Below are 16,744 nucleotides of genomic sequence, written 5' to 3'. Positions count from 1 at the left end.
AGGTAAACTGGTTGCCTGATGTGAAAGCATGGAATTAAGCAGTGGTGTTCCAGGACACCCTTGTTCATGACCACTCCTCAAGCCCCCGGTTGACCCGCTTTGGAACAAGGTATTCTGCGGGCCAAAAACAGTGGAAACACAGCTATTGATGTATGCAGTTTTGTAAATACTTTTGTGTAACAAAGATGAAGAGTAAAGAAACAAGGGATTCCGAAAGTGGTGCTCCATTAACCATCCTTTGATAAATAAGAATTTCAGACAGGTGAGTACGGTTATACTTTCAGAAATTCAGTTTGCTTTTACACTTGATTACAAACTAACCCGGTGTCAAAGCAGATCTCATGCATTCTTATTTACCAAAATGTTAACTTTTGTTGAAACGCAGTCTGAAGTAAATATCCTTTGACCAATGAGAATTGCAAACACATGTATACCGTTGTACTTTCGGAAATTCAGTTTGCTGTATTCACACTTGATTATAAATTTAAGTGGTGTCAAAGCAGATCTTCTATAATGCATTCCTGTCTATAAAATGCTAATTTTACTGCAACAGAGTCTGACGTAAGCATCCTGACGTACGCATCAATGAGAATTTCAGACATGTGAGTATGGTTGTACTTTTGGAAAACCAGTTTGCTGTATTCACACTTGATTTCAAACCGAGCCAGTGTCAAAGTGGATCATACACATACCTTTCTATTAGACGCTAACTTTTGCTGCAACACAGTCTGACGTAACCATACTTTGACCAATGAGCATTTCAGACATGTAAATTATGAATTTATATCCACCTAATGCTCCATAAGAGCCTCATCTTGGGTGTAAATTCTCCTAAAAAGGAATGTTTCTCCCTTTGAAATGATACTGAAAAGCTTTCCCTTTTTTGCAACCCTACTTTTTAAAAACCCACAATAGCCATCCTCAGATTACCACATTCCATAAAAAAAAAAACTGATTCATCTTTGTTTCCATAGCACTCTGCTCTCCACGTCCATCTCAGTGGGTTTCATTACTGACCTGTCAGTGTGCATGCTAAACACCAATATAAACACACAACCAAACAGCTGTGAAAATATTCATGATACTTTTTTTTTATGAAATGTCAGAGGGAGAGACTGAGAGAGGGAAAATATAGGCGCATTATGGAAATGCTCTGCACACACCACCTGCAAATTGCTACGGATAATTTGCAGTGTTGCCACACGCGTCAGAAGAGACCGTCCATCGCTGTGACCTTTTTACCAATGCTTTCATTCTCCCTCTGAAGGTCAAATAGATGACTAGTCACAAATTGAACCTGTTGGTTGTAATTACCTTCCCAATGACATTTTGTTAGTCTTAGCCTGTAATTGTTTAGAAATAACTTTATTAATCATGTTGAAACTTAATGACTCGTGATTGAACAGAATGAAATGGCATAAGTGTGAGAGTAAGAAAGAGTGATATACAGTACATGTAGGTAGATGTGACCTGTACAAATAAATGTCAGTAATCTATCTTCCAAACTTCTGGCTTACCCTAAATCACTATGGCGAGCCTATAACAATTATTTATATTATAGAGCTGTTCGGAATGGATTTATCTGGAAACTGCATACTTCCATCAAGATATGTCTAATATCAGCATTGCCAAACATTTAAAAAGTATACTTTTGCTACAATAATATACTTTAAGTATAAGCAATGCCATGAGTATGTGGTATGACTACTTATCCAACCATGTAAGAGACGAAGGGTAAGATGTTTGGGAAACCTGTTTGAAAATAATCATTTTTACAATTCCACTTGGTGTCAATAGCTGCAAAAAAAAAAAAAAAAAAAAAAAACGTGCACTTCATTTTTAAATATTATGCCCTTTTTTCCTTTTTTTTTTTTTTTTAATGGGCTATTTCTAAGAATACTTTCATGTGAATAAAATGGTGCACTCCATGGGCCATTAAGGTCCTCTGCAATACTCTGATGTAAAATCTATCCAGATATAGAAGACAGACTAATTTTATCTTGTTATTGCATTAGTTAGGTCGTTCACTCTTGACACATTTTGACACCCCACCAGGAATTTCTAAAGAAATTGGGTCTAGCACTGAACACCTACATACAAGGTACAACGTTAGGACAACATGTTCACAGTTTATCATAGGGAGATTTTATGATGAAGAAAGGTGGTGGCCCATGCAAATTTCACTTGCCCTGGGTGTAGTAGGGAGTAGCCAAGACATTGCTGTGCAGTTGGTAGAGTGTTTACTATGTGATTAGTTACTGGCCCAAGTCAAAGGAACCCAGCTATGATATTCTGGTCCCTAGATGTGGCTCCTTCAATGTAAGTCTATAGGCTTATTTGGTAAACTGAAAATCATAAATATTATTTTTAGAAAAGTAAAAGAACACCTCTCTTCAACAAGCTTCACAATTTGAGGTAATCATGTATGTAGCACAAACAGCACATGGTGAATTAAACAGAGAAAATGTAATCATTCACATCATTCAAATCATTCAAATGCCCAAGTATCATAGTATAGAGATGCTGTCTTATTGCACACAATTAATCACAAATTCTGTCATTTAACAGTTCTGTTGTTTAACAGTTTAGGTTATGATGAAAGGCTTCTGTGCAAAGTTAAAGTCATTTGAACTGCTGAATCTGTTTAAGGCTGATTCAGGCTTAATTTACACACTGACAAAGGAAACAATACAAGAACAGGCGAATGTAGAGTGAGAGAGAGAGGGGGGAGGGGGAGGGGGAGGGGGGGTATTATACACTTCTGGTCACCACATTCCTTTCTAGAGATGGAGTGAGTAAATAGAGGTGTTTCATTTTGTCAGGAGTTTTCTGCATGCCTCTTAACTGTTTTGAATCCATTTATGTGATATGTATTTGTAGTGAGTGATATTCAACACGTTTATATTAATCTTATATTTGAGGTTCTTTAAAGAGGCCACCATTGGGTTGAATGAGTTCACATGTATACAGGCTGCTTATTTTCACTACCAGCTCCAACTCATACAAACATGTAATTAAAACATTTTCTTTTATAATATATATATATATATATATATCAATTTGTTTTTGTCAAGCATTTACACAATCTCTTTAGATCAAAAGGTTTTGAAGATCACGAGAAACTTAAGTTCAACATGCATAGTATAAATGAACATGTGAGGATATATGTAGTACTGTATGTTTGGGCAGTACAGCACTGCTAGTGTCAAATCCAATTGCACATGCTTCACGCCAGCAGGAGGTTTTCTTTCTTCTCGGAGTCTGTCTCTCTCTTTAAAATGGTAAATATGCCATTTACATAAGAGTGAAAAGCTGTGACCTGCTTTATGTCCATTTCTGTTGAGATACATTGGATAAGAATACTATAGGCCTACAGATGAAAAATAAAAGAGGTCGAACCAAAAGTACCTGTCTGAGTTGAGTAAATTGATCAATGAGCACTTCCTCTTCAGTAAAATGTAGTATCCTTCTATAAGGAGGAATATCTATAATATAATACAGATTTCTATATGACATATACATAAATAAAATACATATTTTTACTGCACAGTATTGTTAGTATCTTCAAATTTTAAAATGCCACAGGTGAAAAAGCGAGAGATAGCCTAAATGTATGGTTTAAAATAAAATGAAACTACCAATATCAAGTTTCTTTTAAGAAATTAACATGTTTAAACAACAAGCAGCACTTATGAGTTGTGTTTTAGTTTATGAGTAATTGCTGAAGAGTTTGACCAGTGCACATAAAACTGAAGGCCATGTGAGTAATTGGCCAGTGACGTCTGTGATTAGAGGAAGAGCCAATCACAGCAGAGGAGAGGCGGGGTTCATGTCGCTCCGCCCCTCTCACTGGTCTTCTTTATGTATGTGAGTGTAATCCTTGTGCTGACCCAGAAAGCGCTCAGCAGCAGCAGTTTGTTCAGATCTGAGTACAGCCTCTGGAGATACCTGCGCTGCTTTACAGAGACTGATAACACGAAAGAGCATCTTTACAAGAACAGGATTTATTTGACGGTATGTGCTTTTTATATAGAGATCACTGTGATAACGAGTAGGCTGGACCTTTTGTTCTTTTTGTAAATGAAATCCATGAAATCAGCATGTATTCTATTAGCGATAGGCTATTTAAATGTGTGTATGGTTGAACATATGGTTGGATAGGTTATGTGTGCTTTTATTTCTGCTCTGTTTTTTAAGTGTTCTTAGATCTCAAAACACGTTACTCTAGTATGACTTTTGTTCTCAGAAAACAATGCGCAGTATGCATGGCAATATATCATTAGATAATATACTAATACTACTTTAGTGTCCGAATTTAAATGTTCTTTTAAAAAAAAAGTGCAATATCGCTATGCGGGGCTTTAACTGAACATTAAATCTCATGAGTAGCTCCTACGTTTTAACTTTTCTCTAAATACAGTAAATTCAGTAGTCTATGCTGATGTTTAATGAAAGTTTCACTGTGGTCTGACAGGGATTGTGAAAGTCTGTAGCCTATATTTTATTTAAAGAAATATTTAATCTTAGTAGAAAGAATAGGAGAAATTCTTTGTTTTAGACAGACCGAGAGAGAAAGAAAGAGACTCCCTATAGACCCCACACGACATTGTTCTTTATCTCGTATTTCTATCCCAAATTATGACATAGACATAACTGTGCACTATGTTAGTAACTGTTAAACATGTTCTGATCCACTCCTGAAGCTATTGAATTAAGAGATGAGAGACAACAACACTAGACAGGACATTTTCTTGACAATGAATAGGACTGAGGGTTTTCCAACAAAAAAAGAATCAATCATCTACATGCTGTCAACTGTGTGAATTGGAAAGATGAATTAATTATACCTTTTATCTCAAAATGTTATGATTATATATTTGCCTCATCTAGAGAGTATAAACAACTGAAATACCTACAGATTAATACTTCTTATAATTGCATTGCTGCACTTCAAATGTTGTTTAATATAATATACATTTTCAAAACTCTAAACTCAACCCTGTCATTTGAGTAGATACAATCAATCATACATTTAGTCATTATCTCTTGCTCACAGTAGGTTGGCTTTGTTTGCTGAACACTTTGTCCACCTCCCTGCCTGTTATTGTTTTGATTCTCCTGGCGGCTCCTTGGTGCTCCTTACTGCTATATTTCTTCTGCTAAGGGCTCAAGTCATAATATATCTGCATTGTTTAAGCTGGCAACCACAATGGGTTTTAGGATGCTGTGTCAAAATATGTGGTGGACAAGTTTTGAATCAGTAAGATACATCTGCTTACTTGTAACCATAACCCTTACTAAATTGTGTTGAATTAAGCATAAAACATAAACAAAAAATATAATAATAATAATAATAAAATAAAGATTATTTTCTGAAAACGAATGATGAATACTGATTAAGAAAAGTATTTATTATTATTTTTACAGTGGACTGACTGCAATCAGTGAAAGTTGATTGCAATTGATTAAGAAGCATGTGAGACTGGTCATCAAAGTAACATTTGTTTAGCCAAATAATATTGGTTTGCGCCACAGATGTTTTATACTGATAGTTTTCCAGAAACTGAAAGTGTTTATCAGCTGATACTGAAAGGTTGCTTGAATATGTGCTATTCTTCTCATTTCTCTGCAGTTGAAAAGGCATGGCTGAACACATGATGATGCCAATGACCCACGGCTCTGCTGGCGGAGGCCTGCATGGGTATCGCATGGGAATGAACGGCCCTTCTGTGCACGGACACCAGCCCAGTCTGCGGACCCTTCCCAATGGGCAGCTCATGCACTACAGCAGGGGGCCCCAGAGCTCCATGGAGGCGGCCATGAGGCAGAGGAATGTGATGAATGGCGTCATGAACGGTCAGGTTAACGGCCAGATAAGTGGTGGACACCCCCACCAAATGCAGCCAGCCAATATGATGTATGGAGGTCCGAATCAGCAACCGCAAGGTCACCCTCAAACCCAGCACCATCATATGCACCCGCAGAACCAACACCCACAGCAGTATATGGGTGGAGGAGGCCTTACAGCATCTCAGCAGCTTATGGCGAGCATGCATCTTCAGAAACTCAATACACAGTACCACGGCCACCCGTACGGTCCTATGAATGGGCATCACATGGGAAATGTCCAGCACAGAATGGGTCCTGCTCAGTTAGCAAGCATGCAGATGGGGATGGGCGGGCCAACATTGGGCCTCAATGTCATGGACATAGACTTGATTGATGAGGAGGTTCTGACGTCCTTGGTGTTGGAACTCGGGCTGGACCGGGTTCAAGAGCTTCCTGAGCTTTACCTCGGACAAAACGAGTTTGATTTCATCTCAGACTTTGTGTGCAAGCAGCAACCAAGCACTGTCAGCTGCTAAAATCCTGCTTTTGGTCCTTAAATCAAAGAAAGACTTGGTCATCAAGAAAAAGCTGGGGCAAGATGAGAAAGGTTAAAACAACCAGGTTCTCTGTATCTGTGAAGCTGTGCTATGCATGTTGTAGTGCACACTTTTTGCTTTCAATGAGGGAAAAGACTTCTGGATGGTCTTCAGTCTTTGAAGAACTGGGCACAAGTGTGGCTTTGGTGAGCAGGTCTTATCTTGCCCCATTGGTCATCCTGGATTAATGGTGACTGAGTGTCCAGGGTTGAATGTAACTTCACATGGTTGAAAATGAAGTCTGCTTGGAACTTTGCAGAAACTGCTTTGCCTCCTCAGGGGCAACTAGAATCAATAGCATTTAGAAATGTATTTATGTATGACACCTACCAAAAAGCAAACATTATCTGTGGTGATATAGACTTGCCTTTTCTCAAACTAACCCCAAGACTTGTGGTAAAATATGTTTGAATGAGTGGGAATTGAAGGCTGGTACTTCAAAATGGGTTGATTTTTCCAGTAGCTCGTAATGATATTTGAAATGGTAAGGGGGTGTGAGGTGGTAGCGGTTGGGTATGAAACATTCTTTGTGCGCAGTGTTACATTGTCCCTTTGGTCATTTTCTTTCTACAGCTATTCAAAATTTTAAAGATGATTGCCTACGGTAAACATTTGTCACATTTAACACTTTTTTGTTGTTGTTGCTATATCTGACTGAATTAGACCCAAAATGAGTGTCTTGCGTATAGGATATGTCTTGATGCTTTCAGGAATATTTCTGTGCTAGATAAACTTGCCTAGAAAATGGTAGAATGTTTTGTAGCCTCCCTTGCTAAATGCTGAGCCTGTGCTCCCTGCTGATGAGTCTGAACTGTAAAACTGCCTTATAGTTTTTTACACAGATACTGATGAATATTCACTGTAGACATTCCTACCTTGTTCCATGGAATGAGGAAGAAACTGCTGTCTTTATATAATTCAAAAAGTGGCTTCCTGTTTGCTCATATGCTCCTTATTGCAGTGAACATGGAACATGGACCACAATATTCACTAAGCCACATGCTGCATAAAGATTAAACCTTCCACTTGTTTCAAAATTAACCTGAATGTCAATTGGTTAACTATTGTTCGAAACAACCACTAACCACAGCACTGGTTTCCTGATGTGCGTTAAAGCCAACCTTACAAACCAGCACAAAATGTTGTTTCCCTCTTCGCTGCCCGAACACTGCAGGTTTAAACTTGATTACATTTAAATTACACTTACAACCTTCTTCTTAATTGAGGTCAGAATGATCAGTCATCTCAGATGGCCTGATAATTACAAAATGGATATGTTCATTTGCTTGCTATCGCTCAGGGTGTAATGAAGAGTTGGGAACGGCTGCCCTGCTGGGTTTGAGAACTTCCTGTGTCGTTATGTTGGTAGTTCTTGTGTTAAATACTGTGGGGGTTGGGTTGGTATGGAAATAGCACAGCATACAGTAGTAGTAGGTTAATCTGTTCCACCAGAGCTGGGCTCAACTCCCTCGGCTTTACCCGCCCTGGCTTGGGTAATTGCTGTACGTACAGCTTGGGATTGTGAACAGTTGCCACCAAATAAAAAAAGCACAAGAAAGAAAACCTAATGGGTCATATTCTGTGTCTTATAACTCCAACTTGGCTGATTGTTTTAGTGTTTGATGCATACGAAATGGGAAATTCAGTTTCAGACTTCGATTTTGTCAGCTGTAATTCTTGTATCTGTAGAGACTGGAATGTCTTCCCTAGTATGCTTATTCTGTAATTTGTGAGTCTTGGATAATTATAGACAAACCACGTCTAGCAACAGAAAAATTTAATGATTTGTAGATTATTATTTTGATGATTTAATGATTTTTCACATTCCCGGCGATACAGTCTTGTTATTTTATTAAATTTTTTTTGTTAAAAAATAAAAGGAGGGAATATGTCAATTTCAACCTAAAGCTACTTGAGCCTGTCAGTCTGTATATCGTAAATCACAAACCACCCCGCAGAATGTTCCCTGCAGGTGAGATTGTATGTTCTCTTCCAAACTGTGTGCTGTCATGAACTGTCGCCATGCCCCCACAAATGCTTTTTTTAAATGTTGTTGATTCTATCTTAAGAAAATGTATTTATTTTCATTGAAAATAAAATATTTATTTAAAGAAGTGGTTTCATTGAGTCTCATTGTATTTGTAATTTAATTTTGATTGTGACAAACTGACAATCACAAGATGGTACGAATTTACAGTTTCTGAGCAGACACAATAACTGGAAAAAGGTGATGGTTAAAACATACAATGAAAAAAAAAAAAAAAAAAAAATATATATATATATATAAATAAAATAAATACTCTCAAGATTTTAGATTCTGAATGGAACTGGCACAGATCAAAAGCAGAGACAGTATATGAGATAGGCCACCTTAAAAAAAATAAAATAAAAAAGTGTGGATATTTAAGCAACCAACATCCCTGCTGAAAAATTCAGCATTGCTGGTCACTAGCATTAGCAGGTTTCTGGTTTGCTGGACCAGCTCCATCACCTCATTTTTGTTTGAGAACAGCAGGACTATGCAAGACCAGCCCTATACCGCATCAAAACAGAATAAACCAGCTGGACCAACATGGAATTCATGTTGATTTATGCTGGATTTTTCAGCAAGGATGGCGGCAGGTAGAAAGTGCCATTGTTCAATGTGAAAAGTGAACTTCAACTGTTTACAAACAAGACAACAATCTGGCAAGAATCAAACCTGTTAGTAAATATAATTGTCATTCCCAAACACTATGACTGTGTGAATGTTTCCAGTCAAATTAGTGCACAATTTCCATATTAAAATAATCCTTACCATTCTCAGTACATAAATCAATAGAAAACATTGGAATTATAAGGCAGGCACCATCTGTTTTATTTAAGATATCAATAAATTGAAAATTCTCTTGGTATGTTCAAGTGTTTTGCTTTATTTCCATCTTTCCATGTGTCTTATTTACAGGTCCTCTTTAGAGACCTCTTTAGATTTTAGAGCATTTATTTTATCCGAGAGTGGATGTTCCATAGCCGATGATCTAATCTGTCTTACTCAGTGGGATCGGGTCTGAGCGTCTCATCTGACGGACAATTGCTCACAGTCTGTTGCTTTGTTCTGTCTCAAACACACTGAACACACATAAAATCCATAAAACAGGGATGGGCTTAAACCTGTTACCAGACAGTGGATATGGACAGAACACACTGTAGTATATTCACCAAACCAATATTAGCCAGTGCTTTTCTACATTACCCTACATTCATGTTAAAACAGGACATCTTGTAACTATAAACACCAAAATCCATATGTATAAAGTGGATTTTTATCAGTGCTATGTATCACTGAATGATTGCATATCCACACTGCATGTTAATCAAAATGCAGTCTCCAGTCACAGCCATGAAATGTCACTGTCTGGCACCTTCCTCAAACCAGACTAATCTATAACAGCGTAAGTATTTAGCCTGAGCTCTGTGAATTTAGATATGACTGAAATTAATAATTTTAGATAGCCATTTGATAGCATGTTAAAGCAAATGTTACTGTTTAATGTATGCATTTAGTAAGTAGTCATTTAGCAGACACTTACACGCTGATCGATTGCTCCTGTCTGCCTTGCTGCTGGTTTGCGTCTGTATGCTCTGTATAGCTTTTTGCTTTGAATTGCTCTATTTACTATCATTCCTTTTGTTTATATTGCTAAATATAACTTACTCATCAATACATATTAGATATTATCTAATATTGCCTATCACATTAATCTGACATCGCTAGCTTTTATCTAAATTGTTATCACTAGCACAACACGCTAGTATCTCGCTAGCCTGCCATCCGTGCTTGCCGTCTCGTGCACGCTCGCGCCTTTACGAGTCCATCAAACAACACTGTGGTGAGTAGGATCAGCCAACAAACACGGTGAGTAATGTCTTCTCCTGTTATTGTCACTTCCACTTTGTGTCACATGTATAGTATAGCCTTCTATGTCAGCGGTGAGGACTACACATGTGATAAATGTAGGGAGATAGTCAGGCTGACAGATACCCCTTTTCCACCAAGGCAGAGCTGGTGCTGGTTCGGAGCCAGAGCCTAGTTTCAAATCGGTTCTTTGTTTTTCCACCGCCAAAGCACCAGCTCAGAACCAGTAAAAGTGGTTCTTAAGTAGCACCAAATCATTGCAGGGTCTAGAACGGAGCCAAGAAAGAACCGCTTGCGTCAGAGGCTGGGGGCGGGGTTACCGTGGCCAACAAGACTGAAGAGAAACTTGTGACCGCCATTTTTAAATAGCAGCTAGTCGAGCTAATAGCAGCTCGATTATAATATCCGTCTATGTAAGTTACGGCGAGCTGCACGAACGCGTTGGATTCGCCGTGTTTGGATGCCGATTTATTTTCGCAAACCCATGAGCATCCATAGTAACGCAACGTCTATTATTGTTGATGCCTTGTTCGAGATGCATCGGAGCAGCGTGGACCGATCAGAGCTGCGGGAGTGTTTGGAGATCATACGACTCCTTGTGCTTTTTGATCGCTTTCGCAGTGCTTTGATTTCATGTGCTGATCGTTCTGCGAGAAGCCAATGCATCTCGAACAAGTCTGGTGTGTTTGTGTTTGGCGCTGCCGCACTAGCGTTGCTGGGCAACATGATACGTATGCAGTGATGTAAGATATAGCTCTGTTGTGGCTCTCTGGCCGGTGGAAACGCAAACCAGTTCTTAGTAAGCTCGTCAGTCGAACCAACTCCGAACTGGCAATAGCTCTAGCTCTGAATCAGCACCCGGTTCTTGTTGGTGGAAAAGGGGTAAGAGAAGATTTCAGAACTAGAGACACGCATCCAAACTTTAATCGAGGATAGCAAGAATGCAAGGGCTTTAGATACTGCTTTGGATGCGACTAACTTAGTGAACTGTGTACATTTTTCGGTTCCGGCTGTAGAGCCCGTGCAGCAGGGCAACTGGGTGACGTGAGACACTGTAGTCGCGGGACAAAACACCACTCTTCCATTCCGATTACAACATTAAACAGGTTCTCCCCAGTCAGTGAAACACCCACTGAGAATCCTGCTGAATGTGCCTTAGTTATTGGTGATTCTATTACACGGAACGTGAAAATAGAGACACCAGCCACCATAGTCACATGTTTGCCGGGAGCCAGAGTGCCTGACATCAAAGCAAATTTAAAAGTGCTGGCTAATGCTAATTGTAAATTCTCTAAGATTATTATTCACGTTGGCACTAATGATGTTCAACTTCACCAGTCGGAGATCACTAAAATTAACATTAAAGAGGTGTGTGAACTCGCAAGAACGATGTCAGGCACTGTAATTTGCTCTGGCCCCCTTCCTGTTCGCCAGAGTGATGAGATACTTAGTAGACTGTCCTCACTCAATGGTTGGCTGTCTAAGTGGTGTCCGCAAAATAATATAGGGTTCATCGACAATTGGAAAAGTTTTTGGGGCAAACCTGACCTGTTGAAAAGAGATGGTATTCATCCCTCCTGGGATGGTGCTGCTCTTCTCTCTAGTAATATGGCATATAGTCTTAGAGCTCAAACATGAATTGGGGCTTAAGTCAGGAAGCAGACAGACTGGCTAAACTGTCACTGAGGTCAGATACATCACATAGAGACTTTTTCACCTAGATATCATCATAGAGACTGTGTCTGTTCCCCGAATTAGGAAATACAAAAAACTCCCAAACCTATCTAAGGGTAAAAATGTAATCGATGTTCAACAAATAAAAAATAGATATAATACAGATGAACAAATGATAAAGCTCGGGTTACTGAATATTCGATCCCTTACTTCAAAAGCACTTATTGTTAATGATATGATTACAGACTATAACCTAGACATGTTGTGTCTGACAGAAACCTGACTAAAACCAGACAATTACATTACTTTAAAGAGTCCACCCCCCAAGATTACTGTTATAAAAACGAGCCACGTCTGAAAGGAAAAGGGGGAGGTATTGCTGTAATCTATAGTAATATCTTCAGAATTACTGAGAAGTCTAGTTTCAAATATGATTCTTTTGAAGTGTTAGTGCTTAATGTAACACTATCTAGTGTAAATGATCACGCTTGACATTTGTGCTGGCTACTGTATACATGCCACCAGGGCACCATACAGACTTTATCAAAGAATTTGTTGATTTGAAAGTGTTGAAAGTCCTAATTGTTGGTGATTTTAATATACATATAGATAACGAAAAAGACGCTTTGGGATTGGCATTTAGAGACATTCTGAATTCTATTGGAGTTAGACAACACGTGTAAGGACCCACTCATTGTCATAATCATACTTTAGATATAATATTGTCACATGGAATCAATGTTAATGCCGTTAAAATTCTGCTGCAGAGCAATGACATCTCAGATAATTATCTAGTCTTGTGTATACTCCATTTAGCCAAGGTTGCAAAGCCGATTACAAATATGTTAGAACTATCACTTATGCCACTAAAGATTGCTTTATTAATAATATTCCTGATCAGTTTCATCTCCTCAGCATCCCAGATAGCTTAGAATAACTCAATATTGCGACAGAAACTTTTGACTCTCTCTTTTCCAGCACTTTAGACACAGTTGCTCCTTTGTGCTGATTAAAGAAAATAGTCCAATGCCGTGGTACAACGAGCACACTCGGGCCCTTAAGAGAGCAGCCCAAAAAATGGAGCTCAACTGGAAGAAAACAAAACTAGACGTTTTTCAAATTTCGTGGAGAGAGAGCACGATTGCGTATAGAAAAGCCTTAAACGTCTATTGCAAACTCAAAACTCTGTCCAGTTGATAATACCTAGAATATTAAAATCGACTGCTGCCAGTAGATCCTTTTCCTATTTAGCACCTGAACTCTGGAACAGTCTTCCTTACATTGTCTGGGAAGCAGACACACACTGTGAGTTTAAATATAGACTAAAAACACATCTCTTTAACCTGCCATACACATAAAAAATGATACATTCCTATTATTCAAATCAGTTAAATGATTATTAGGCTGAATAAATTAGGTCAGCCGGAACCGGGAACACTTCCTATAACACCTGATGTACCCGTTACATCATAAGAAGAATGACATCTACGCTAATGTTAGTCTTTCTGTATATTCCGAGGTTTACTGTTATCAGCCGGATCCAGGCCATATCCAGATCAGAAGGTGGACCTCTGCGCCTAGACACGGCCACAACGCATGATGTAGTCAGCCAGATCCGGGCCATATCCAGACCGGATGGAGGACCTGCACCTAGACACGACCACAGTGTCAGCAGAGTGTCACAAACAAGTGTCAGCAGAGACTCTCCCCTGTGAAGGACTCATCGACACGACAAACCCATCTCCATACCGGCGTGACTCCGATCTTCAACCAGATGGAACTGGATAATATACTGATTGTTCCAAACCAATCTGACTTCTGATCTATAATGCTGCCTGAATCATAATCATACACTGTCCGTTCATTGGCCAGAGGAGAACTGGCCCCCCGACTGAGCCTAGGTTCTCCCAAGGTTGCCACTGTCACCTTTTTCCACATGTGTTGCCATTGGCTTGGCTTGCTTAGTTGGGGACATTAAATTTAACATTTAATTTCATATTCAACAATAATATTGATCTGCCTGCATTGGCACTATTGAACTGAACTTCAGTATTAATACTGAACTGAGCTGGACGATGACATCACGGTTTACTCCAGAGTGGATAAATATATATAAATGAACTAAATTAATAACTTTTTTTTAAAACAAAAATGACACTCATGTTGTGTCAATCACGTTTACACACTGCCTCCAAAACTTTGTTTAATTACTTGTAATTACTTGTTAAATTATTTGTAAATAATATAAACCATAAAGAATTTCGGATCGGGTTCGTTTTTCTGCGTTTTTTGCATCCGTAGTAAGCATTTTAAGAGGTGTTTTGACAAATCAGAGCCACCAAATGATGAATACAAATATTTTGGACTCAGGATCTTTACTGTTAGCTAAACATTAGAGTGCTTTATTTGACCCACTGAATAGAACAGTTTTTTTTTAAATATACTTTTAAGATTTCAAGTACATTACAGGTGCAAGTTCAATACAGTTAAGTTCACTTCTTTTTCACAAGGGCAGAGTGGTGTTCAAGGTATTAAGAAGCAAGTGAACTAGATTTCTATGTTGTGCTTGATTTGTTTGTTTGTTTTAGTTATATCTGCAAAATAAGTGGTACTTATTACTTTTGGATGGTACTTAATTCTGACTCAATTTGTATTTTAAATAAACCCAACCCTAAATGTCACAACAACAAAAAAAATCTATAGATGGTCACTTTGCATGCTTGTCAAACAATCTTTTCATGTCTAAGCAGGCTTTCTTGGTAATAATAGGTTGCGAAGTGAACCAGATTGTATGCTAATAGTCAAAATACTTTGTATTTTTTTGTAATATTTTTCTGTTATCCTCCCGAGCATTGTAAATTTGTGAAACTAAGCATGTTTGCTCAATATGTACAAAGTTTTTAGAAGTTTGGACTTTGTGCAAAAAAGATATACCATAATAGTCATAATGGGTCATACCAGACACGGGACACATATTCATTTTCACAAGATGTACAAATATATACATTTTTGGAATGGTAGGCCATTCAGATTTGATGTTAGTCAATTTGAAATTTGATTGGCTGCTGGCTGCCATATTTTCTAAGTATCCAAGTCATATTACAGGATATGTTAGGACAACCACCAAAGAAGATGCATACCAATTTTCAACTTCATGGATCTTACGGTTGCATATTTATAATCGTTTTTTGTTGTTGTTGTTGGGCCCCCTATTGGCAGAGTTTTATGAAACTTGGTGTGCTTCCTCAGAATGCCCCTTTGTCAAGTTTCGTTAAGCTTGGACATTGCGTTCAGCAGATATAGGTCAACTCGTAAAAATGATTGTTGCCGGATCAATTAATTAACTTATAACTTTTGCAATGCTTCGACGCCACCTAGAGTCGAACGGATGTGTGTTTATGTGTCAGAGTAGCGGTGCACAATTGGGACCATCCTGCCAATTTTGGGGTCTCCACGATCTATGGTCTCTGACGGCCATACACTTTAAGGGCAGAAAAAGAAGAAGAAGAAGAAGAAGAAGAAGAAGAAGAAGAAAATCAATGCAAACACGAGAGGGTTAAGTGCTTGGACCGCTAATAATTCTTTTAATCTTAGTCATACAAGCTTTTCAAAGAATGCCGTAAGCCATATTACCTCTGAATTCTGATCACATCAACATGCAGACATGTACAAACAGCTGTAATATCTCAGTGTTACCGTACATTGCTCTTTTTGTCTCCACCCTGTCTCTTAGACGGCTTTCCATTTCTCTTTCTGTTGACTCATTCAGCCAGTGTCATACATGTGTATGTAGACAGGTGACTGCAATCCATGGGCTACACCAGCAACACCTCAAGCATTTATTTAGTCATCACTCAGTTTATCTAGATAAAAAACAGTATGACTCTGTATTTGGCCTTTTTTATGCCACACACAAAACAGAGTGTAAGTGGCACCACAGCATGACTGCAAAAGCAGGTTCACCTTGTGCTTTCACACCGACAGCATTTCTGATGTGTAAAAAGTATTTATATTATTAACTGCCATAATTATAAAATGGTTATCAGGAGTTACCATGAATTTTCATTTTTGTCTGGAACAGTTTTGGAGGGTCGAAATCATTGACCGAAATGGTTATGTTTAAAGGGGTCCTATTATGAAACTTTTACAAAGTCTTGATTTTGTGTTTGGGGTGTACTAGGTTATCATGCTTGATCGTTGAAAAAAACAATTATTTTTCACATATTTTACATTATTTCAGCACCTCTCTTACCAGTCTTCCTCAAGCGCTCTAGTTAGTTCCTGTTTCGATGAAGCCCCTCCTTCCGAAATACAAAATGTGCTCTGATTGGTTAGCTGGCCCACTGTAATGTGATTGGCGAACCGCTCAAAGCATGTTCCAGAAATGCCACGCCCCTAACCATAACAGTGAGTTTCATCTGCTCAGGAGTAAATATTAACAATGGCATACATTTTTGAAATTTTGCCATGTCAGTTTGAGCCCGATTCAGACCCTGTGAATGTATACAAACTAGAGGATTGTGCAGAACCTTTGCAAGCACGGATTTTACAGGATGTTTCATGTGGTAAGTTTCTAAGGATCAGTGAACAATCTAACAAAAGCGAGAGTCCCGAGTAGTAAATACTCATCAACACTGTAATGTTAGCTAGCAGGCTAGCGGAGCCAAACAGCTTTGACCTTTGTTTACATCATAGAAAAAACATAAAACTTATTATTGGAACTGTTATTAGAAAACACAACAACAAATAA

The 16,744-nt window shown here is 38.4% G+C and overlaps 1 protein-coding gene and 1 long non-coding RNA gene across 2 annotated transcripts in view; one reads left to right on the top strand and one right to left on the bottom strand.

The window, feature by feature from the left end:
• Positions 1 to 16,744, bottom strand: part of LOC309511575 — a 202,016-nt gene that overhangs the window by 169,047 nt on the left and 16,225 nt on the right. The window lies entirely within an intron of this gene.
• Positions 3,880 to 7,960, top strand: cited4a (Cbp/p300-interacting transactivator, with Glu/Asp-rich carboxy-terminal domain, 4a). Its single transcript, XM_082185416.1, has 2 exons — positions 3,880 to 4,014; positions 5,633 to 7,960. The coding sequence occupies exon 2, from the start codon at positions 5,643 to 5,645 to the stop codon at positions 6,363 to 6,365; it is 723 nt and encodes a 240-aa protein (XP_082041542.1). The 5' UTR covers positions 3,880 to 4,014; positions 5,633 to 5,642; the 3' UTR covers positions 6,366 to 7,960.

This window comes from Leuciscus leuciscus (assembly GCF_965113295.1).
Source record: "Leuciscus leuciscus genome assembly, chromosome: 12".
Lineage (NCBI taxonomy): Eukaryota > Metazoa > Chordata > Actinopteri > Cypriniformes > Leuciscidae > Leuciscus > Leuciscus leuciscus.
The sequence above is the reverse complement of the archived record's forward strand: the minus strand, read 5'-3'. Positions and strand labels throughout refer to the sequence as shown.

Coding starts and splice junctions, on each gene's coding strand:
- cited4a (XM_082185416.1), top strand. CDS start 5,643: ATGGCTGAACACATGATGATGCCAATGACCCACGGCTCTGCTGGCGGA.